Source organism: Falco naumanni, chromosome 8 (genome assembly GCF_017639655.2).
Source record: "Falco naumanni isolate bFalNau1 chromosome 8, bFalNau1.pat, whole genome shotgun sequence".
Taxonomy (NCBI): Eukaryota; Metazoa; Chordata; class Aves; order Falconiformes; family Falconidae; genus Falco; species Falco naumanni.
This window is the reverse complement of record NC_054061.1, coordinates 16,513,772-16,540,004: the sequence shown is the minus strand read 5'-3', so window position 1 is coordinate 16,540,004 and position 26,233 is coordinate 16,513,772. Positions and strand designations below refer to the sequence as shown.

The 26,233-nt window shown below is 38.5% G+C and overlaps 1 protein-coding gene across 3 annotated transcripts in view; it reads right to left on the bottom strand.

Annotated features, from left to right (window-relative positions):
* The window catches only part of TENM2 (teneurin transmembrane protein 2), a 698,905-nt gene that overhangs the window by 126,698 nt on the left and 545,974 nt on the right, over positions 1 to 26,233 (bottom strand). For all 3 annotated transcript variants that reach the window (XM_040604228.1, XM_040604229.1, XM_040604230.1), the window contains exon 9: positions 7,287 to 7,412. In XM_040604228.1, coding sequence (XP_040460162.1) covers positions 7,287 to 7,412 — 126 coding nt within the window. The remainder of the gene's footprint in view (positions 1 to 7,286; positions 7,413 to 26,233) is intronic.

Here is a 26,233-nt window from a genome sequence, read left to right as displayed (position 1 = left end):
TTTTTGCTTTTAAGATTTTGCTACATGACATCTTGTTTTTATGGCTTCACATTACAACGCTGAAATAACAAAATTGAGAAACCCGTGAAGTTGTACTAAAATCAAAGTTTTATATTCGCAAGTTTAACTAACAGCTTATGAAGTTTTAAGTCCAGCAAACTATCAGAGATAGTAATGCATATAGATTATGCATTATTGAAACATACTCTCATAAATTCCTGCTGAGTTACTCTTGCTGGTATCAGATAGAAAACTAGTGAGAGCGTGTTGGTTCTGCTCCTTGCTTTGACACAGCCACTGCACCCTGCACCTGAGTTGGTTATGATCTTGATGTTCTCAGATGACTACTTGTAAAACAGAAATATTAACAATGATCTATTAAAAATTCTCACTCTGAAGATCAGTAATGCAGAGAAGTCACATAAAAATAGGAGGTGTCTCAACACTGGCTTCTTCATGTTCCTTCCTCCCCAGGTTAGAAATACAGAAATTAAATACAAAGTAGATACGACCACTGAACCTCTTTTCTTAGGTAATAGGCTTAAGTTTATTTTTTTAAACCTGAAAAGCAGAACACCATCCTAGCTTCATATTTGTGATGTCTTTTTCTGCAGTAACAGCTTCACTTATGAACTCTGTCTCCAGAGACTTTTAAACATTTTTTTATAGCTCCCTTCAGTCTTCACCTCCTAATGCAGAGAATGTATCTTGCCACCTGACTCACTCCCCTCCAGCTACTTTTAGAAGCTTTTCCATTTTGATGGACCACTGCAGATCACATTCAGAGAACATAAACTGCATTTAAGTGAAGTTACAGATGTGACAAACTGACAAATCTGGGAAGAAAGACTAACCCAAACAACTCATACGATTGCGAACAAATAAATCCCAACATCATTATCTCTGCTGTGGGTGACTGTTTTAAGAGTTTCGTCTGTTTATTTCATAAGCCCATGGATACTTGATATTTTTTCCCTGTGATTTCCTCTCTACAAACATCTAAAACCAGAGTTTTAAAAGCATACTTCTTCATCTTACCCAGGGGAGCCATTTCAATCGTTCAGTCAAACACATATTTATCAACTAAATAACACTTATTCATTTAAACTGCTGTGTTATTTACCCAGTTGAATTACTATTTTGGCATATACGTTTGAAAAGACTGCTTTAGCACTCAAGTATATTTGCCTTTGAAGCTATCAAACAGGCGATACATGACAGCAGCAACGCAAACTCCCCCTGCTAACTTGTCAGCGGGCCTCGTCTTTGTGCTGGAGGTCAGCTTCAAGGTGGCAGCGGGTAGGACATGCCCAGTCAGCCTCTCATTTAACTGATGTTAGGCAGTGTCAGCTATGGAGGCAGAACTGTATCTACACTGAAACCAGATTCACTTGAGTATTTATTATAGGCTCCTCTCCCATACTGTAGTTAAAATTAAAAACTAAAAATGAAATCTGGCTACCAGCAGTGTCACACTACAGACATCACATTTAAATAGCAATTAACTCCAGTGCTTTGACTGTGTGCCTTTATAACGGCGATGACTAAATTGCGTCTTCATAATACTCTTGAAAAATATCTAGCAGAAAAAAACATTCCAACGGATCCATAATGAACTACCAAGATAATCTGGACAATTTCAAATTAAATGCAAGGAATAAATACCACCAACGTTGGTTAAAGAGAATTTCACTTTTCTTCCTGTATCTCTGCATTTCCCATAAATCACTGCTGCAGACATAGCTTTCCTTATGTTGTTATCTAATATTTTTGTGTTGTTGCTTGTTTTATAGTTAGGGATTTTCACAGATGACTTGGAATTCCAAAGAAATTTATGGTTCAGTTGTGTAAAGAAAACCATTCCATATAAAAACACGCTCCACTGACTTTTTGCCAAAAAAGAATGCGTGGGAATTACTATAGTTTTCAATGATAGCTGGATTTTTTCTTCAAGGTAAATCTGCTACTCAAATGACCAGACATTTCTTACTGTCAGGCAAAAAAAAAAAAAAAAAAAAGAAAAAAAAGAAAACAAAGTAAGTAGAAAATGTCATTTCTATACAAATTTCTTCAGTGGAAAAATCAGTGGTATGTACTATTACCACACTGATCACTTCCAATATGAACTTATTCTTCAAAGTATCTACTACTAAGTGCCCTAGGACCCAAGTGGAAACAGATTCTTTCTGAAATGTGTACAATAGATTGACTGCTGATGCAAAACAAATTCCCACAGCTACAATAAAGGAGAAAGCCAGGAAATGAGAGTTTGTCTGGAGAAGTTGCTATGACACATCTTGAACTTCGGTTATGCTGAAGATGCTAAGGTACTAATGAGCTCTATTTTGTCGAGTGAGGAGGAAGGAAGCTTGAGAATTTGTATGAGCTTTCAGGAGTCCAGCAAAACAGCTTCTGAGATAAAAATCACAGTCTCAATTTTCTGGTCAGTATCCCATATTTCTTTTGTGCTGAAAGGAAAGAAATTCTGCAAAGAGAGCGTCTGCTTAAGACCACTGCTCTGGCTCGGCTGCAATCAAACTATCTGGCCCTGCAGGTGGAATTAATAAACATGCCTTAATACCCTGATACACCTAAAAATTTAGGCACATCTTCACACTCATGGGGGCATGGCTTCATAAGATTCAAATGTTTTCAGAATCAAAAGCAAATTATAACTGAAATAAAATTAAGATCTATTAGTTCACTGCATTTCACAAAGAAAAAATGCATACTAGCATGAATTTACACATCAACACAACAATCATCTCTGATGGGTTATAATAAACTTCATCACCTAACTCTGAATACAGAAACTCATGCTGTCACCACAAACACAATCACAGAAGTAAAACTCCTCTTCTGTTCTGTTGAACTGAAGTCAAATACTTTGCTTTTGCTAAGAGAGTCCTATATCCTAGTATATTTCCAGATGACCACATCTGCAAGACTTCACAGCATCCATATTAATATTTCTGCTTGCTAACGTGTTAATTAAGATCTACACTACATTAGCCACGTAACTACTTAATAAGATTAATCCACCTGGAAAATGATGGCAGGTCTTGATTAAGTGGAATGAAGGTAACTGAAGTGACATTTAAAATACATTGATTGTTATTACATTTTGATCACCTGTTTCAAGGTGTCTGAAAGGAAACAGTGAAACCAAAAGCCTCATGTTGCTTACATTGTTAATGAGGTATGAGTTTTTAATCTTTTTATCTTTTGCAAAGTGACAAAGAGTTCCCTCCAGTTGTTTTGGAGTCCTTCTCCCATCTGATGAGCAGGATTAGGTTTCATCAGGGACACAGCACCACTGTCTCAGGCAGTCAAGCCAGGGCCTATCTATTTGCATCTGAACCCCAATTCATTAATACTTAAGGGTGGCAAATCTTCCCATTTATATATTTTGTTGTTCCTTGAACAGTGCCTGTCTGCTGGATTGCTAATAAAATATCTTAATTATTAGAAAATAATAATTTCTGTGTGCAAACCAAAATGTGCCTCAGAGCTGCAGCATCTGGCTGAGGTCTCGACATCATTTGGAGAGAGCTGAAGACAACCTATATGGCTTCACAGTGGCTGCTGAGCTCAGCTTGCCATATCTATTCAAAGCAAATTTCTGCTAGATTAGTAAATAGTAAAATCCATTTTTCCCCTCTCTCATCGCAGGCAAGTAAGATCGTATCCAATTTAACAGCAAATTTAGCTTTCTTCATTTCATTATTGCCATTATATTTACAATGCTGAGTTTGATAATTGGAAAGAAGCTGATTTTGATAACTGGAAACAAGTATTTTTCATGACACTTCAATACTTTACCATTTAATTAACTGTAATTGTCTTTTTGAAATCCACACACTGTGGTAGCCTTAGTGAAGTATCTCTTAAACTGAGCATGAACCTGGATCAAGCCAGTTGGTCCAAAGAGACACAAGCCCTGGATCATGAGAGTGTCAGAACACAAATTCAAATCTACCTTTTCCACTCAGTCAGTATATTTATGGTAACCGAGGTGATCGTTCAGGTCCACAATCCTTGCCCATAATTATCTTTGGTGTCTTTTAAAATGTGGGTTTCTAGGATCAACGTCTTACTTTTATAGTATTACAGATTATACAAAATAATCAAGATAAAAGATACTATGTAAATTTTGATTTAGTAGAAAATCTGCTAAATTTGTAAGCACACCACAAAATCTCTATGGTGAAGCATTCTTTACTTGGATTTGCAGCTGAAGTTAGTTTGGATATTTCCACATAAATGGTAGTTTATCAGGTGTCCTCTGAAATTATTAAAGTTGACTTTTATAGTATATTCTGTCAATTTAGAAAGGAAACAGCACACAGATAGTCACATATTTTATAGCGATGTATGTATGTCTAGCCTACCACATCATTTAAAATGTAGAATATTTTTTTGGCATAGGTTAAAAATCTAGGCACAGGAAAAGCCCATAAAGTCATCTAACTCACTTCTTTGTGAAGAAATAATTATTCCGAAAATTGCGCCCCCCCCCCCCTCCACACACAATTTAGATTTGCTGGCACCAAAATTCTAACCCTTATGCAACTGTAACAGACAAATGGGCTTCACACTCAGAAAGTTTTTTTTCTTTTTTATGTCATCACTATCCAATCCCTGCAACAACTCCACAATTCCGTGACAGCATCAACTTTTGGGGTTTTATGTACTATGATGGGATACTACCTTATAATTTGTGTTAAGAAAGGAGTATTTCTTTACTTTTGTCTCTTATTCTAAATCCCTAGTTCAGCACAACTTCCAAAGCCTAAAGACAAATCTGAAAACCTATCTTGTGCCTTGCTTACAGTCAGAACATGGTGGACTTCAATCGCAGTTTTACAGCAGCACTGAGGATTTTTCTACCCATTACACATGCCTACTCCTTTCAGACATCCCCAGTATTAATGAGATGTAGTGTGTAATTACAAAAACCTGCAACTGTGTTATCTTAATAGTGAATTTTGGTTTTATTTGGATAGGAAAATGCAGTGACAAAGTAATTTACATTCCTCTTAAATTGCAGTTTTATTATTTCATACAAAAATTCATTCTCTTAATAAGGAACAAGAAGATCCAATTGAAAAATCTGTCTCCACCCCCCCCCCCTCCCCCCCCCGTTTTAAATTCCTTTACTTTAAAATGCCTTGCTTGCTGAGTAGGCACAGCTTGGGTTTAAGTGGCCGTTCTCAGTCAAGGGGTTAAAGGTTTCTTTGGGAGACCCGTGTTTTGAAAAGAATGGCTTCATCCTGAGTTGTGTCAATTATAGAAAGGTCACTCTCCACAGCCAGAGCCCTGAGCCCTGAAATGGTTGTTGTGTTAAAAGCTGTCAGAGGCTTTCCTAAAAACTGCTGGGATAGCAATATTAACTCGGACATAACAAAGCAAAGGTAAGGTAAAAAACTTTTCACCCTTTCCAGCTGTAAGAATTTGTCTTTTAGATATTCCTTGTGTTCACCCAAACCTGTCATTCATATTATTCCCCTGTGGAAGATTACTTGCCTAAATATTGTTCTCTCCCCTCCTCCCAGATTATCAACACTTTAGCAACCTTCTACAAAATGTCAGAAGAATGAGTAAACTTTTCCATCACGCTCTGAGGAAAGCTAACTGCAGCAATTGAAGACATAACTAGCACTTCTGTCTCCTTGTCTCCTCTACAGGAGGTTACCACTCCCAAAACAGCCAGCATCTCAGCCTCTTCAAATGTGCAAAGCTAATTAGAGTGGGGCTGGGATAAACTGCCAGAATTTGCACTGAAGTGCCCCAGGCAGATGAGCACATTCCAATTCAACAGTCTTACTGCCCTATATTTGCACAGAGATGGCAACAAAAAGCTGCAGGGGAGGGAATTTGGAAAGGTGTTGAACACTGCAGTTGTCTGCTAAGTGACCATAATTGCAGACCTGAGCTCTTCAGGTTCCTGCCTAAAACCATAGGGTCTCTCACCTGTGCACAATCTGGAAGAAGTTCAGCGGTAATATAAACATTCTGCATTGTACTTAGGGATGTGCTGTTCATCCGGTTTGACCTACAGTCAGTCAGAGATGAAAGACAAGCTGACAAACAACTGTCTGAAAAATCTACATTTTTTTGCCGCTACTAGGATGCAGGATTCCATGAAAAGGAGAAAGTCAAAATTAGTCCCTCCACAGTAAATGTGAAGAAGCTGAGGTGCAGCAGCATCATTTATTGAAAATAGAAGTGAATCCATGAAATGATCGGGCACACCAAAGACAACTCGGCTTCCTTTCCCAGCTCTATTTTAATTGATTCTTTTCCAATATGTCCAATGCAAGTATCCTGTATTAGCACTTGTTTCTAATGCTTCATCAATCGGTAAGTTTAACATGAGCCACAGGTCCTGAGAGCAAGATGATGCTCAGCTCTGAAACAAAACTCTTCTGCTGAGCAATAGCAGGAGCTCTTACTTCTGTTTCAGTCATCCCATCCCACCCTCACTGTACACTAAGGCCTGTGCGGTGCTTTGACTAATTGAAATGTTCTGTTCTGTCTTCTTATCATAATTTTTGTAATAACCAGGGAAAGCCTTATCGTGCTGTAGCAAAGAAAACACCTGAACCTCACCATTAAAAAGCATTCCATTTAAATGATTAAAATCCTTTTCATGGCATGTAATTTCTCTGTACTTTTAATATATTCTTTCTCAGTTTAAGAAAGTATTTCTATTTCTAGATTTTCCCACATTCTTCCCATTGCCCCGTCTGTCATCCTCCACTGGAACAGTTTTCTTTAGGAGAAAAAGAATCTGTTTATTACCTACATTGCTCATACTAGAATCACAGGACAGATTACTTACTATGGGTCAAATTCTTCTGTCTTTGATGTTTTCTATTAGAATTACATCTGAGAAAGAATTAAAAACAGGGATTTGGCTCTGGCTGGGAACCAAAGTCCTTGACATCTCAAGCAGACTCCTACCGAGTCAGGCTTTTTCTCTTTGAGATCTCTAAGCTGTACCTGGAATGGGACATACAGCCAGTGAAACGTACGTTATTTGACTGAACGTTTCTTGATTAGCATCTGAGAGCTTGTGTTCGTTAGTAGATGAGGTTCTAGAAATTACCTAACTTGTATCCTAATGCATAGAGGGCCAGAATAAGAACCTCCGCAGGTGAGCAGCTGAGCAGCAAACCACCACCAGCAGGAGAGCGCAGGCAGCCCCAGCCATGCCCAACCCAGCCTTAAGTGACTCTTCGCCACCCCTCCCTGTGCGAGCGCCCGCCACGCCGCAGCCTCACCTCTGCCTCCAGCTGGCACCGCCGGCCCGTCCTCTGCACCCGCCGGCCCGCCTGGCCGCAGCCCGTTGTTGAAGGTGTGTCCGTCCGCCGGCTGGAGCTGCCAGTTCAGCCCCAGGAGGTGCATCGCTGCCGGAGACACAAAGCCGGGAAACATCAGTAGGCCGCGCACAGGTAAAACTGTTGGGGGAGAGACTACGGCTGACTGTGGTTGGGCATCTGTTGGAAACCACGGTAAAGCGACTCGTCTCAGAGGAATGTTAAAATGCTAAAAGGCAGGCAACAAACCCACGAACCAAACCCCAAAGAAAGCCATGATGGCTCACATAAATCTGTCTTCTTCCTGACAGTGCATCTTCTAAGTTAGTGACGCATGAAAGGAAACACGCCCGGGGCCCAGCGTACCCTGAGGTCAGCGCTGCTCTCAGACTGACGGCCTTTGTGCTGCACACACTACAGGGGGACGCGCTCTGGGAAACAATGCGCTGCTGCAAACGCTGGCTCAGAGTTTAAATTAGATGTGATAATTTATATGTTGATTATAAAATTAACTTTAGCCCTGTGCATCCTAATTACATTGTAACGCAATTATTTTGTGTTTATTACAACTTATTTAAATCAACAGATTTAACAGCCCCTGTTATCATTCTGTAGGTTAAACCTTCTCAACAAACCCCACTCTTTGCCAATCATTCGCCCTCACAATTTTTTCTGACCCTGGGCGGGCTGGGCCACACCACTGCCGTGCCCCCCCAGCCGGCCCTCACCGTGGCAGAGCCCCTGCACCACCATGCTGGCATCACAGGCGCTGGGGGGTGTGTGTGGGGTGTGTGTGCTAACTGGGTAAGTCCTGGGCATAACGCATGAGACCTGACAGGGCTGAATCATTCAGCTTGTGGATTTATGTGCCTCTTCACCTTGTATAAACAGAAGCCACCTGAATACATCTCCATACTTTCACCATGTTATGCCTGTGGCATCCTCCCAATACCGACGAGTGGTGAGGGAGTGACAGGAAAGCCCACAAAGCTGTTCTTATTCACTTCCTTCACATCCACTATCAGCACTCCTCCTGTTCACATAGGAACTTTCAGTTACATACTAAAATGGTGTTTGAGGGGATTCACTGTCAGTTTAGGGGCAGAAAAAATATACGATTATAGGCATCCTTGCAACTGTTCACTTATGCAGTGTCAGATCCACCTGAGATTAGCAGATAATCAGCATCCAGTTACAAGCATCTGTAGAAGAGCTGGTGTGATTACAAATGGACCGTCAGTGGCCACACAGCCAAGCGATCAGAGAATAAACCTTATGGACAGGTAAGGCAAGTGACTTGTTACAGGAACTGCAATTTACAGTGCTTGAGACATCACTTGGATAATCTGTGAACACAGGGGATCCATTTAGGTGTGACCGATTCATGTACGTAATCCTAAACCCCAAGAAAACAAAACAAAGCAAACCCCATCCCCAGAATCCATCTATCTCAGCACACAATCTATGCAGACTTTACCCTCCGTATTTCTGACAAAAGCAGCTGAGAAGCAAGACAGCTTTCATAACATCACCTTCCCCTAGACATACCTACGGACCAAGCAGATGTCTAAGTATAGTAACTAAAATCCAGAGACATTTTATGTGAAGAGGGCAGTTGCCAGATTTTGCGTTCATGCTGAATTTTCAATTTGTTTTTCTATTCAGAAAAAAAAAAAAAGAAAATATATTAAAGCATCTGGTATTTTAAAAAATGTCAAGTATGAACCTGAAAAGGATGTTTTGCTAAGAACCTACTCAAAGTGTGTTTCTAGGGAACGTTTGGAGGAATTCCTGGAGTTTATTTGAATTTGAAAGAATTCCTGGAAAATACACAAAAATTTTATGTGGGATCAAATGTTTTATTCAATTACAACTCTTGTTTTGTCCAAAACAAACATTTTTAAAGGCTTTACAGTTTAATCTCAAGCGACTAGTTTTCTTTTCAGTATGGCAATGAAACTGAAAAATTAGACATGAAGCTCAAACAAAACAGCAAGCGAGTTGCTAGCTTATACAGGCCCTCCGCATCGAGTGAGAGACATCATCTGTGCTGTAGATGTGAGAGGGCGGGGGGACACCAGGTAGCAGGGCAGCTTGTGGCATTTGAACTGTCAGCAGTTCTCACACGGTAGATACACACCAGGGTTCCAAAGACAAAGTTTAGCTGGACCTAACCCCGCAAGCAAAAAGCGCATAAAGATTAAGCGAATTTCAGAACCATGAAATGAAAACAAGTCATAGAGGAGAATTAGACTTTTGTGTTTTATACTCTCAGTGTGTCTATTCAAAGTTGCAATTTTTTATTTTTTTTATTTTATTGCAAGTGTAACCATAAATGTAGGTCACCTGCAGAGATGAAAATCTGCTGCTTCAAGTGTGAACCATTCCTTACAACAAAGGGATAAGGAATTCATAACTAGTAGCCTGTCCAAGAGAATTAGAGTTCCTAACTCATAATTACCAGGTAAATTCAGACAAGGAATTATAAAAGTGTTAGCATGGTAGTAAGAAAAACTGATCCATCTGCTTCCAAGTATACCATGATTTCATTAATAACTCCATTGCTCTGTGTTTTAATCATAGATGCACATTAGGTGGGAGCAATTAGAGCTCCTTCCTAACAGGACAGGGATTTGCATGTCTGCTATGGTCCCTTACAGAGATGAGAAAAGATGACAATCTCCCGCACAGCTCACGTATCCATTATGTGATCTACAAACTTCCACTAAGACAGCTGAAGTCACAAACATGAGGAATGTTCACCTTCTACCAAGAATACGTCAGAAAAGTATGTCACAGGGACCTGAGGGGAAAGCTCCGTGTTTGCATTGCATACAGCAAACCTGACTGGCAGCTGAGCAGGGAGAACAAGGAGCTACCTGTTCTCCCTTGCTTCAGAACGCCATGAGATGGCAAATTTATATGATTAACCTTTTGTTCTGTTAATCAAACAAAAATGCCTCCAGCAAAGGACTAAGTAGAAGCCCATTTAATTAGAAATTTGGGGATCCATACTCAGAAGTTGAGTACGTATGTCAGAAGAGAAATTTAGGCCAGTAAATTTGTGCCTGTTTCCTATTTTTTCTGTTGTTTTGGGGGTTTTTGTTGTGTGGGTTTTTTTTGGTTTTGTTGTTTGGTTTTTTTTTAAAGAAAAAACTGCAACTAAATAATCTGTGATGCTGTGGCTTTGCCTTCTTCCCCAGGGACACACTTTTATCAGCTATTACAGTACTGGCCCCATTTTCTCCAAAGGATATCCACCAGATAGCTAGGATGGTATACTGTGCTAGATCCAAAGGTGATCGTTAAGATAAGCGCTGATTTTCCAAAACAGCCAACTTGAACACATTTCCAGAGTTCCACATATGGTTTATAGATTATTCAGGCTCAAACATATCTCTGAAGATTTGAAACAAAAAAGTGCCATTTTATCTGTTACATATATGCTGTATTCATAAATCATATTTTACAGAGCACTTACGTATGCTTTATAGGTATTATTTGGGTTAGTTTGTGCTTTTTGCCTCAACATTTAAGCATAGCTTCTAAGTTCTTTTCTCTGATACCTGGTTTTCAAACACTGAGCTTGTCAGAATCTTCTGGTTCATTTAATTTAACACTAACATCTAGTAACTCAGGACAGTGAATTGTGTATTTATAATCTCTAAAAAAAATTGACTATAGAAACTATACATTTTGAAGTGAAACCCTGGAGGTTTAGGTAAAGAATAATAATCAACCTCTCACTCCCACCCCAGCAACACACACAGTTACAAACACACACACACACAGAGTGAAAGCACCTGGAAGCTGGTCCTGCATGCCCATCAAGAACAAAAGCAGAGAACTAGTTCATCACTCCAGGTGGTACAGCTGTCAAGGATCAATCTAAGACTTATATAAGATAGAGATAGCTAGAATGAATCACATATTATTTTAAGAAATCACAAAAGGGATACAATTCCACAAAACATGGTCAAACTTCCATGCAAAACTTTCTTAAATGTTCTCTGAGACTCAGTAGTGTCCCCCCATTCCTCTTTCATTCAGTCTTCTCTCATTCTGGCCACAAATCCAATGCTCACTCCATTCAGAGTTTAGTCTAATGACAATGGTTTCCAAGCTCAGAAAGCTCTTTGCCTTCCCTTTGTGCTCTCCTGTTACTTTAGACCACGTATTTTTAAAATTCGAGACCTCTGGTGTCTTCATGTGCTGGATATTTCCCTGCAGTACAACTCAGTGACTGCCAACAGGCAGGGCAGAATCAGGGTTTGCACTTACCCCTGTTATTCTGTGGTATTCCTTCTTAAAGGGAGAAATATGCAGATTAACTATCCACCATTTTCCCCCTTCCCAGTTGAGGCCTGGAAGACACGCAGCACCTGCCTGTTAGAAAATTCAGTATACCCTAAGCAAATCATACAGTGAACAGAATTCAGAATGTTTCCACATATCAATTTTCCAAGTTGTCATGCCTACTAAACTCTAAATTATTGTCATCCAAAATGAACCCATCAAACTATGATCTCACTTGGTCAGGATATATCCAGTCATATTATGTTTAACTGTAGCAGGCCAGCCTTTTGTCAAGTGAAAAAAGAAATTGGTCCATTACATCATGAACAGCATTAGCAAATAAGCACTAAAAGTACATTTGCTATATGTAGGCTATTGTATTATAGCGGAGTGGAAATACCAGAAGTTTCCTTTCCATCCACTCATGAGGTGAACAATGATATAACTCTTGTTATTCCAATATACTTTGTCTTGAGCAACATCAGTGTGATTTCCAAATTAGGCCTAAGGAATCACAGATGATGAAACAAAAAGTACCTACTAAATCTTAGCAGCTTGTCATTTCATAGTATATAGAATCAAAGAACTATCTGCACATCTATTTTTTATTTCATATGAATGCACCACAATATTTGAAGCAAAAGAAACGTAGTGTTTTACACTGCTGGGTGCATATATATGGGTAACCCAGATAACTTGAAAAGAGTAAATGTATCCCCAAAAATTATAAAAATATTTAAGCTTGCTTATTCCATGCTTGCTTATATTAAATGTTATTCAGCGGAGACTCATGGTTCTTTACCAGTTACTAGTTCTTGGTCATGCAACAGAATTCCAGGAATACCAGAAACTGATCTTACTCAATTATTATTCATAAAATAAGTTACTTAAAAGACTAGAAACATAATGGTTTAATGTTTTACTATTATTCCTCTGGAGAAATAGGTTCAAGTTCAACCCAAGCCAAAAGTGAATCAAGTGTGTTAAGCCTATTTCCTAGTGATTACTTGCCCCCATTACAAAATGAATGCACAATTCATCATGACTGATCTCCTTTCCTCAAGAGATGCCCAGGACAGAAGTAGCAGGCATCTGAAAGTCAGAAGAGCACAATGGAGGAACTGCGTGGGAAAAACTTGCTTTGTGCCTGAAAACACTACACGTGATTCTAACTAGTGCTTTCAGGCCTCTGTCTGAGGAGCATGGATTATTGCACAGCTGTAACAAGAAAAGCAAAAAGCCTTCCCTAGCTCCTTTCACATCTGAAGAGGTTACAAGGCAGTTCACAAGCACACGCACGATCAGAATCCGCTGAACTAAATCTCAGTTGAGATCCACATTTTGCTAACATGTCTTATGATTAACAGACGCTGAACACAGAGGACAACTAGGCTTTGTCAGATGGGCAGTTCTGCAAGCATTATTTGTGTACAAGGGACCTCATCATCGTGGACAATCGGTAAAAGTCCTCTCCCACAAAATTTGGACTTGACAACAAACACACCTGACAAAGTCAGGTTTCAGTAAGTTGTAGATGTTTTACAGAGGCTGACACCATCCTTTGCTCGATAATTTTGTTGGCCAGCCCGCAGCCGCATTTGCAGCAGGAGGAGTACAAGCGCTGTCAGTATGCAGCTAGAACGGAGTACATGACTCCTTGTATTAAACGACAGCTCAGGCAGTTCTGTCGAAGAAAACTGCTACATCCAAGGACCTGCACTCACAGTTATACTAATGCCCTTTCATATTCTATTACCAGCAGAAAGGGACAGTGTCTCCAGGAAGTTCTAATCCACAATTCATCCATTTTAACATACATTAAAGTGCTTGGAAAATCATTACCAAAGAGTATCAGTCTTTGTTAATTGAAAGAAGCAGTCTTAAAATAATGTGAACAAGTAGCAACTTTCCTTGCTAGAGAAGCAACAATGTCTCTCCTAAAATACAGGACTAACTGCTAGAACTTTCTATTTTTCCTTGAATACCCAGTGTGACTGTGACAAGGATGCCAGAGTCCTCCTGAAGGCACCCAAATCCCAGAGATCCCTCAAAACTTCACTACATTCCCAGGCCTTTTTCTAAAAGCAAAACAAAAGCCACATGGTTTGCTGGGTGGATGTCTGCCATTATTGACATATTATCCACAGGAAAGTTTAAAGTAGTATTTAAAAAGTCCAAAATTCTCATGTATGATATGATAGCATTCCAAACAGAGAACAGTCCATGCAGGGTGGTGGCACAGTCTGCTGCTGATACTGCAGTATTCAGGAGGAGGGCTGAGTTCTGTGTAAGGACATAACGCAACCCAGTGACTGGGCCATAACATGGCAGATGAAATTCAAACCCGGTTAAGACAAAATAACATACACTGGAGAGGAGTAATCTTAATCCATATATAAAATAACGAGCTCTGAGCTGACTGTGATTAAACTGAACGGAAACTTTGGTGAAATTGAAAATCTCCAGTAAGTCAAATATTGAATCAGTATGTGAAGAGCGAACAAAGCAAGGAATATTCTTATGCTACCTCCCCTCATCCCAGAAAACACCTAGAAGAACCAGAGTTTGGAAGATCAGTAAGGAAAAGTGCATATATGATTTGATTGTTCTTACAAGACATCCGCTTTTGGATGCTGGAGATAAGTTAATGGATTATTTGACTTTTATCTGACCCAACACAGCTGCTCCTACATGTATATGACACTTCTTGGTGTATCCACTAGTCCCAATGTTTCTTGAAGTGTTTGATGCATTTTTATCCCATACACTGTACCACAGATGTCTCTACCTATCCAGCAGACCAGACAATCTAAGGAATGTTTAGATCAACACATGAGAGGCAAACCCTTGAATTTTTATGTCATAAAGCATTTCCTAGAAGCAGTGTGATTTTTAGGTCCCCCAGGGCATAAGCTTCAGTACATCTAAATAGGCTGAGAATGTAGTATATAAAATAGCAATTGCTGACATGCCACAAAGTTTGTGCAGGTTTCTCAACCTAGTGTAATTATTCACCAGCACAAAAGTAAATACTCCATTTAATTAATAGCTGAGTCACTTATAATTATGAGACGTATATTTTCAAGTTACTTGTGGAGATCTCAGGGACACAGGAGATAAGAATTTAACTTTTACATTTGATACCACAGATTAAAGATCAGGTGAAAAAAACATTTTCTAGACTACCAGTACTTAGGGAATTTATGAACTTGTGTTGTAATATTAATGACTAAGAATCCTACAGACCTCATGTAAAACCTTTGAATATACTCCTGATCATATTGTCTCCTCTACTTGTGAGCATTCACCTGTTGTAGAAAAGGTTAAAGTAGTATTTCAAAAAAAGGTCACTTGATCTAAATTTAATATTACTGTCACAGAACGTATCCAAAAAGTACTGCTTATTGACTGTGACCACTGAAGCTCAACAATGAATAGATGTCTTGCTTTCAAGGTCATTCATTCTCAGTAAATCATCTTAATCATCAGTATGCTATTTGTCATGCACTACATTTTCTTAATAAACTCAAATTAAAAGTTCATTTGGGAACTCCATTTAAAACATTACCAAAACACACAACTTTAAGAATTAACAGATCATGCTATTGTCATTGAAACAGGAGGTTTGCCTCTATTATGGCTAAAAAGCACAATAAAGACCCATTTTTCTGCCTTACTTAGCCTACACAAAACTTTGAACAAGACTTCTTACTTCTCAGAGTCCCTTTTTTATTTAGTTTACAATGTTGACAATAGAGAACTCCATTAACTATAATGGCACTGCTGCCTATTTTTATATCTTGTAACTTGTTTTTTTCCCACTTCTCCATCAACTGAATTAAGCTGATATTGTTACCCACATACAAGCTTCTATGTGTCACCCATCTACAAGTTCATACTCTTGTTAACCGGGCCTGAGCTCTTCAGTAGTTTTACTTAATGTAACAACAACCTATAACTTTCCAAAGAGAAAGACAGAGTGTATTTTCTGACTGCCAAAGGAAATCCATAAGGATGGAGTATCCATTAAATCTATGAAACAACAAATGTAATCAATGTCAGGCTACCTGCTAGCCTTCTCACAGCCGCAGAGAGAATACAGCTCTGTGATTCCCTAGTCCAACAGAGGTCCTATAAACACAGTTACAGCAAAACTTGAATTTTGGCACCTCACTTTCTGGGACATAAGCTGAAGGAAACATAGGCAGACCCTTGGACTTGCTTCTGCACTCTTTGTATGGATAGCGCTTGCTGTGTAAGAGGGGAAAGCACGGTGCCTCCCCTCCACAGCAGAAATGTCAGGCACGCTCTTTCCGCTCACCAGGGAGACACAGGAGATATTGTGCCTTTTTGCAAACACAATGGAAAGGAAAGTTGACTTCACACAATCTTAAACATAAAAAAGCAACCCTTAGGCATAATTTCACCCTCAGCATGTAAACTCTTTTAGACAATAAACTGTTTAGAACAGGGCTTTTGCTTTAAAGCATCCAGCCCAAGAAGCATTTTATAGAAATACCATAAAGGATCTATGAATGAGTGTATTGTTATCATCAGCAGCAAAACTTCTGCTAGGAATTATTAATTGCTTCCTTTGGAATAAATGCTATTGAAGATGAAAAAGGAGATGGAGGGAGGCCTATGAGATGGATCATTGCCACTGTTTTCACATCGAAAAAATAGGGGGACCCAAAAAAAAGCAATTTTTTTTTTTAATTGGTCACACCCCCCCTCCAAGCTGACTGATTCCTTTCCCTGTGCATGTCAATAAACTGAACAGAATGAATTTTCAAAGCACGCCATGAAAGATATACCCACAAATCCCATTAGTAGTAATGTGATTTGTGAGCTTATCTGCCATGCAATGCTTTGAAAGTTCATTCCTCTATGTCCAACTTCAGTCTTTCTACTTCCAAAAATACTTGAAAAGCTTATACACACTTGCAGTTACTTTGGGGGTGTGAAGACCTGGCTCCCAATCCCAAGGGTAACAAGCAGAGCTTCAGCCTGCAGGAACAAGAATTGCAGCTGGGGTGGCTGTTATTCCCCAGTCACCATTCTGACCGGGACTGAGAAAAAATCCCTGGTTTAGACTTTTTGACTTTTCTCATTTCAGCCCTCTTTACTGAAATGTTTTGATTTTGTGCCACGTTGAGCAATCTTTTTGTCACAAGAAGGGTAACAGCATTGCATGCTACCTTCAGAATCTGGAATTTCATGACAAAGACCTTAAAGAGAAGCAGAATAGAGCACACTATTCATTTGTTCTCATGACAGGCCTTAGATTGTACGGAGCGTAGAAAACTGGCACAAGATTAATCGGGTCCTGAGACTGTATAAAATGAACTCACTTCATACAGCAGTTTTAAGAGTCAAGGCTGCAATCTTTCTGGTCTTGCATCTGAACTAGATGGCTGTAACTAATAAGAAAAGTTTTTATATTTTTATTTACCTAATATAGCATCTTTCGGCCTGGAAGGTCCCAAATCACACTATAGAGTATCCACTTCACCAGCCTTGCCAAAGTACTACCACTTTTCAAATAGGCTTGGAATAGCAGAAAGGGATGCTCTTGACTAAAACACAACGGAAAAACTTCTTTTTTTTTTTGAGAAATTCGAGTATTTAATGTTAATAAAAAGTAAATTGAATCCAATTTTAATTTCACACCTAAAAGACACCATTATCATGAGGAAAGTACTCAGCTTGTCTTTATTCTGTTTCCAAGAGGAGGAATAACCTAGCTGAGACCTGAAACTAGTGTTTCAAGGAATACAGACACAAATATACTCTCTTAAATCACTGATGCCTGAACTTACAAGAATTAGAATAACGGCTTTACCGTTAATAGTGATTGTAACCCTAAGGGATATCATGTCAAACATTTATTGGACTACATTCATCTTCTGAAATGGCAACCACCCTAATCTCTACAAAAATGTTGAACAAGATTTTCATAATCTGTTTCAAAGCAGTCAGACCTTGACTTAACCTCTGATTGTTAGCCATATTGATAAGAAAATAGTTTTTACCTTTATTACTCCTTTGCATATACTAAATGAAGTGGAACTGCATGATTATGCAAGGCCAAATTTCTGACCACAGTGCGAAAAAGTGTAATTTCTAATCACAGATTATATTCTTCCCTTAATAGAAATTATACAGAATATTTTCATTTAATCACCTGTCTGTAAAACCTCGCATGAATGATAAAATTTGAAGTTTTACTCTGTACACAATGTAATTATTTGAGTTAAAAGTTTATTACAAAGAGGAAATAAATCCGAAGATGAAATGTAAATATGATTTCTTCTCCCAAATTTTCTCATTAATTTTCAACACTGTAAACTGTTTATACTTCTTTCACGATACTCTTCAAAAGGTACATATAAATGTAGCCTAAATCAGATCATAATATTAAGATGAAGGTACAGATTAAATTTAGTATCTAGGCAGATTGAGACCTTCTATATGCCTTGCCAAGCTGATGTTACTAATGTATTGTGAATTAGATGTCCTACTGATCCAGAACAGAAACATATAAGAAAATCAGATATACAGATTTTATTTGATAAATATCTTATACAACCAGTCAGTTACAGTCTTGTAACTCATATTCCTTTGAAGGCTTTTTTTCTTAATGGTAACTTTCTTTAAAAATAAGCAATTATCAAATTGGACTTGTGTTACATTTTTGAGATTTTTTTTTTCTATTGTCCTTACATGATTTCTATTAAGCATTTCCCATTATGTGTTTACTATAACTGAGATATAGTTTATTTTTAATCTTACACCTGTCTTATTCTTAGCAGGTTTCAAAGTCTGAAGCTTGCTTATTTTGCCTTCACAGGAAAAATAATTTTTCTAACAAAGTAGAGACTAAAAGCTTGCCCTTCTGCATCCATGCCTTCTTATCTTCCTGTCTAGTATTCTAGAGCAGGTAAGGAAGCACAAGCTGCAAGTGAGGGCATGATTTCAGTGTGATCACACCAATATGGAAGTACATGAGAAAACAGAGAAATCAATGAAGGGTTTATAAGCTGCCAGGATTTTAGTTTCAGATCACCGCTTTATTCTGAAGAGGCAGACTTGCAAGTTTTCAGACTGCAGCAATACACATTTTACATGGAATTTCTCTGTGTGTGTATTCATATGTGATTATCAGTTGCATCACCAAATCATTGTGTTATACAATTTCATCAGCCAATATAGGAATGAAGAAAAGCTCACATACGTATTTTAAGTCCCAAGAAACATCATGATAGTGCACCAGTCTACATAAGTCCATTTCAAGAATTGTGCACCATGCGTAATGGAAGACAATTCTATTTAATTTGTGTACCTATGTCCAGATTCATCTAAGGAACATCATCATAATACACACTTAATTAAATTTTAATATTTGTATTACTTTATTCTGTTTTAAATTGCCTTTTATAATAATGGTTTTTTTAAGACCAGCTCAATTTGATCTTCTTGATATAACAAGATATTCACAGCAGAGATAGTACAAATCACTGTTACAGATGGAGCTGCTGTCCACAACAGAAAAATGAAGCCGGCTTATTGTACAGAGCATCTGATACCTGATCATTGTAATGAAGCTTTCTGTCTTGCATATAAAATGGTGCAGAAGCCAATTTCACTGTCTGAGGTCAGCAGTGCTGAATGCTCATCATCAAGCAGTTTAGAGCTGTTTAAAATCAAGGCTCATTGTAATCAAGGTCATAACTGTCACTGACTTCAGTGGAGAGAGCTTCACTTTAGAACTCATCTATTTATTTAAAGTATTTGAGACTGTGAATATCATAACAATGCCTGAAAACACAGTGTTTTCTAAAGGCAACAGCAAGGCAATCCATAAAAAACTTTACCTTCCAAAGTCAACAGTTTAAATTGCAGGGTGAATTGGACATGAGTGATAATGTATTAGCATATGCATCACTGTATACAATTATTTGATGAATCACAGAATAAAATACGAGTAGATTACACACCCACAAAAACCTTTGGCTTCACTGACATACACTTTGTAAAGTATAACTGAATTATGTTAAATGATTAATATAATAAATTTTAATATATGTAACAATATTACTTAATACCAATAAAATAACTGGGAACTCTCCTTCAAAAAGAAGACAGTTTTACAAAGGGCAAAACCCAATACATGGTAGTTAAAACTAAGCATTAGTACTTCATAGCTAATGCTCAAGTTCTGCTTCGTGTCTGTAACACCCAGCTGGCCAACAATCAAACCAGGATTATATTTCTCTTTTCTTTGACAGATGAAATAGTAAATACTGTATTTATAAAACCCAAACAAATAAACAAACACAACCCCCCCCCTAAACTATATAGAAAATCCATCTAGCATTTTAGCCTCACTCTTGACTATGAAATTTATTTTTCTTTCTTTTTCTTTTCTTTCAAGAACTTGCTTCAACTTGGAAGCAGGTATCAAAGCTGCTCCTTGATAAGTTAAAAGAAAAATTACTAGAAACTCCTCAGTGTCACTGTATCTGACAAGTTTCTGCAATGTATTTATCTTTTTCTTTCATAACATTTCTAACATTTAAGTACCTGGAAAGTGCTACAGCTGAGACTTTTCCCCATCCATCTCAAATTGAAAAAGATGCATTTGATTTTATGGTCTAATAGAGAAAATCTGCTTCTGCCTACTGGAAGCGGCTGTCCATACTAATTAGTGAGAAATAAAATACACACAATCTTTAGTTCACTACAATACAAACAAATTAAAATGAAGACACTACCAAACCTATTCATAAATCTTTAGAAATCTCACCTTCTAGGAAAGGTTCAAAAACCCCCCAAACCCTGTGATAACACCTACTAAGTTATTTCACCATTTTTTCCATTTAAATGTGATTTTGACAATTTAATGACTGCATTCTTTCAAAAATAACAACGGTATTATATGATTGTCATGTAAATGTAACTCGGGATTGCTATCAGTTCTTCACATTATTTCAGAAAACTGTTCACATCCCATATTTCTGCAGAGTTTACAGAAACTGCAGCTCTCACTTCATTCTTGAAAAGTATTTTAACATTTGCATTCAAGTCCTCAGAGGTAAATTTTCAGTTCAGCTGCAGGATTAACAAATCTCCATCCCTATACTACATTATGGAATTTTATGCAAAAGCAGTTCTCTTTATAGAGGACCACAGGCCTTTGGGACGGAACAGTCTCTGGTTGCACTTCATTGTTAGCACTCAGGTTGCAGAAAGCACCATGACAAAAAACACTTTCACACTGTGCTTTCTAACACATGGTATTACCCAATGCAGTAAGTAATGAAGCTGAAATGATCAGATATTGTTCTGAACAGCATAACTGACTGCACAGTACCCGTGAGGTCTGAGGAAGGAATGCATTAATTCTCCTGTATATTTCTGAGTCAAACCCGCCAAGTTCTTTCAACATACTAACCCAATTTTTGTATGTGAAATATTTTCAGAACTTATCTTCTCCATTTTAGCAAGCTAGACACAACACACTCACTGACTCCTGTCAGGGAACAATGGGAAGGACTGAACATGCAGTGGCTAAGCACTCTCATTGAAAAAAACAGAGGATGCTGCAGTAATTGTCCTGAGAGGCTAGAAAGGAAACAAGACTCTATGCTGACAGCTTAGCTCAGCATGAACTCTCATTTTTCACACGGAGCTAATTAAAAACTGAAATTAGTTAAATATGGAAATGACACTTGCAAGCACTTTAGCTGAATTCTGGCAAAATCCCTCTAGAGTGCTGCGACACTACCTGCTGCTTCAAAACTCCCCAACTGAATTTCACAGTTAAAAGGCTGAGCAAAGGGAAAGTTATTACAGAGATTTCCAATTCAAAATGTGTCTGTAAAATTCTAAATTAAATTTCACGGTAGCCCTTTCAGTAACTAGGGACATACTGTGCAGTCCAATGATACGGTGCTCAAATAACATCCCTGCATGTATTCTCTGATTATCTCACCTTTAGGCACTGTGCTGGTTGTGCCAGAACTGTGAAGCTTACAAGGATACCAGCACTACAATACTACAAAGATAAGACATGTACTGCTACTGAAGTAGTTATTTGGAAAGCATGGATGCACAGCCCATAAAGGAATTACTTCCACAGTTTAACAGTAGGAATCTCAGAAAATCAGAACCCAACAACCAAAATATTTTATGCCTCATGATTTTAATTTATATTTGTAGGTGCTGAATACATATGCAGAGAAGGGTCTATACTGCAATAAATTACGTGGCCAATATCTATATATCTATATATCTATATATCAGTGCTTTACAGGCAAGGTTAAAAAAAAAAAAAAAAAAAAAAAAAAAAAAGCACTTCTGCATATTTAAATGGGCATAAAGAACCAAGGGACTGGATATGCATAAAAGGTATGATGACTGACATTAGCTTTTTGACTAAAGCACCATGTGAATTCCATTTTGGTGCACGTGACTTGCCTAGTATGCATAAAAGCAAGGGTATTTGCCCAAGGGCAAATATGATTTCTGAATGCAATTTAACGAAACCCGCCCACGGAGCAGATCATTTTGGATCCATACCAAGGCATTCAGGATAGCCAATCACTTTCAAAACAACTGGAGCATTTTGATTTTATTGTTTTTCCTACATTCCATCCCTTTACCCTTGAGGCAATCCCCTCCCACTGGCCTGCCGCCACTATTGCACCAACAAATTTCTGTCTAGGAAAGCCAGCAAAAGATGCCACATAGCATGAAAGCCACTGTTACTCCCAAGTCTGCTGGCAGGGGGTATTGCTGCACCCAGCCTGCCAAAACCTGTTCCCTGGCAGCTATCTGTATAATCTGTACATCACACCCAGGCTTTGCTAGTCCAGGGCCTTGAAACATCTCAGCTTACCCAGCTGGAGGGGATATGCTGCAGCTGCACCATCAGACCCTCTTATTTTATTGAATTCTGAATATGCAGTTTCAAAGCAATTCAAATGAATTTGCCCAAGGCTTCAGATCAGTAAAACTACTGATACCACCTGCAGCAGGCTTCCTAAATTTGAAGCATTTAAAAACAGGTGACAGGATAGGAGCTTTCAATGTAAGGACTGACACTCATGAAAAGCCTGCTAAAAAAGCTTGGTTATGCCCCATTTTGGCAAGGAAGGAACTGTATGGCTTTCAGCCCAGTTCTCACAATAGCACTGGTAATAATGGGAAGTTCCATTTTAAATTATTTCTTAAATTATGTATATTTTGCCAGGTTAAAAAGGAAGCATTTATTTGATCATTGAGTTTCACCTGTTTTAAAGCATTTATATGAGATATGGAGATAAAGAGCAGACTATGACAAACACGAACTCTTAACCAGGGGGTGTATTAAGAAATCCAGAAATCAGCATCTAGCAGGTTGTCAAGTTTACGAAACTCCAATGAGGTCATTAAAACATGGGTTGCCCTAAAGGAGGAAATCTGAAGGCATGATTATAACACCCTTCCCTTCAAGTAAAGTTTTTATTAATGCCCATTGCTTAGCCATGTTTAATACCTTTAAACACCCCAGATGGTGTTGAAATATGTGTATTCACAGCATCGTTTAAGTTCTGCAGGGACATGGAGACTAACAGCGAGACTACAGTAAGCAGGTACTACATTTTGACCAAGGTTCCTTGTTTAGAACTCTGCTTTTACAAAACAGCGGAACTGTAAATATCCAGAAAGGGCAGAATAATAATTAAAAAAAAAATTAAAAAAAGATACCTTGATGCCCAGGGACATATGTAGTTACACTGAGCTGCATCTCCTACAGATTCTGCACTGCTAACATAACCCAGATGTGCCAGCTAGGAAACTACTAATGCTTCCCCACTCATAATGCCATGCAATTCTTCTTCCAGCAAGCAGAGGTAAAAGATTAAATTCCCTACCTACCAGTTGTCCACACCCACGGTCCATTTAGAATACAGCTGATTGACGGGTACAAGCTTAAAAACTACTGGGACATATACCTGGCTGGCTATCAAACCAGGAGCCTCAGCCAGAGGAAGCAGAGCATGTCAGCCAAAGTCCTTTGGAAGAACTATGTTGAGGTGGTTGCGGTCTCAGCCCAGCGCTTGCACGCACTTACTTCACACTGCACAGGGAGTCAGTGAGCTGCATATTGGTTTCTGCTGTTTCATTGCCCTTCCTGTGCCTGTATATACATCCCTGTCCAGAGCAATGATACTATAGCAGACAACTAGTACCTGTTTCTCTTGTCTGTGGGTTTTAACTGCACCCACAAAATTTATGCAAATAACTACCCTATTTGGGGATCAGTATTCCTAAAGAGAGAAAATATTTTTATTTTCTTCTTCTCCCTCTTCTGTCATCCTACCTGAGTATACTCGCAGGAAGATACAACTTAGTGAGGGAGTTAAAGGCAGAAAAGAGGAATGTGGGGAAGGGTACTGCCAGACACAGCCAGACAGTTTACCTTGAATAGCAATCATAAGCCAATGACTTATGCCTTTTAAAAGATCCCTAAAGAATAAACTATAAAGAACTTGTTAGAAAGAACAACATATATTCCAATCAACTTGTGATTGTACTTCAAATCCGCAATGAACATTCACTCTCCAAAGTGCATTATACTATACTCAGACGCAACCTGGGTAAGCACGACTGGGATAAAATCTAAGGCATGCTTACAAGGGGACATCCATGCAGACAACTGCTTTTGTCACCAATGTTTCTAGGGAAGTATTTACTCAAGAAGAAATTGAATAGTGGCTTAAAGGTGAGAAATTAAGACAGGATTTTCATCTTCAGGCACTTAGAGGTATGTAATCATTCTCTTGTTCTTTTCCCTCCCCTTGCACTCAAAAATATCCAATAAAGTTTAAAAACTTGAATGGAGGGAAAAACCTGAGCCTGCAGCCTCCATCTGGGAAAGGAGAGGAGAGAAGGGAGCAAAGGGGGCTGACAGACAGAAATACATTATTTATTCCTTCCATAACCAATATAGCATAGCAGTGTAAGCCAGGGAATTACAACAACCAAAGCACACATGTTACAGTCATCTTTGCCCTTGTAGGAACTATTTCAGTGCTCAGAATATGCAGCATGCACAACCCAGAAATGTCATCCTCGTGACATAAACCAGCCTCCATATTGCAGAAAGCAATGAAGCAAAGATTATTCCCAAAGCTGGAGCCAATAAAGGGCTACTGGTTCCAGGAGATTGGCAAGCCAGGTACATCCAGAGACTTTACAAGCTAGTTCTTCAAGCCATAGGCAAGAATAAGACTCCTAAGATCACTCAGCCTTACTCTGAACTGCTGCCCCATACTGATTTTCTTTGTAAACAGAGCCTAAAACCATCCCATAAGAGGCAGCGAGAGTTACATTCTGACTTTGCTGTATACAGGGTCCTCAGTGGGAGCTACACAGGTTTTGCCCCATAAAGTAATTCTGGTGTTCTAGACAGTCTAAGTCATTAAATGAATTCTTTGAATTGTAAAACTTTAGTCAAGGTCATTTGCAAATGCAAACCTTGAGTTCAATTATGTTTTACCAGTGGATGACACAATTACAAGAAAAAAACTGGTTTTATAACTCAACAGTCTTTTCCCCTTGGTTATCAATTTTTAAATACAGGACAAGAAAAAGATTGTGCTTTTGAGAAAATTCTGAACACATAAATGTTTCAGATCAGTTCTACTGCAAAGAACAGGAAAATGTTTCTTTTAATAGTGTGATTTGATGCAATTTGCCTTATGATTTTTCTTAAGGTACAGCAAATGCTGAACAGAAAACGGCACATATTCCATTTCAAGATACAGAGCCAAATTCATCCCTGCATCTTTTTCATGCCCCATTGGTCTAAGCCAATTATTTTCAATGTAGCTATATCAGTGTGAAAAAGGAATAATGCAATCATGAATCAAGTCCATACTATTTTTCATGACAATTCCACTCCAGCAAAGCCTCAGATATAACCTAGTGAACCACAGATCGCAGTAATATTTTATAAAATTCATTCAAAAAAATGTATTAAATAAATTTACCTTTCTGTCTGTATCTTAGCAACTTAGCAACCCTTAAAATATCAGAACACTGGGAACAAGCCTCCAAAATCTTACCTACAAATGCAGACTTTACTTTTGAGAATAGCTGTGGCAGCATTGATGGCCATAATTGCAGGAATAAATTTTGCAGAATGGGGCCATAATGAATACATTTTACCTGTTTCTGCACCCAATCCTTAAGATACCTCTTAATTAGTGGTATCATTTTCTAGGCTATTCACTAGATCTGTCATGTAAATTCAATGGCAAGGATATTAAGGTTTCATTATAGGAGATATCAAAATAAAAGTATGCCTAAATAGCTTAAGTGTTACATGGCCACTTGTCACATGTTTTATGGTTTCCACTGATTTCCATAACAGCCCCCACAGTGAGCTGGAGGAAAGAACATACCCTATGGCACTGCATGTTGGGCTTGGGTCTTCTTCACAGCACCAGTTTTCTGCTCTGTGACCAACTATGGACAACAAAGTACCCCATGCCTGCTACACCTTAGTATGGACCCATCGCCAGAGTGCCAGGCATGGTGCTGTCTAACTGAAGTTCAACAGCTGC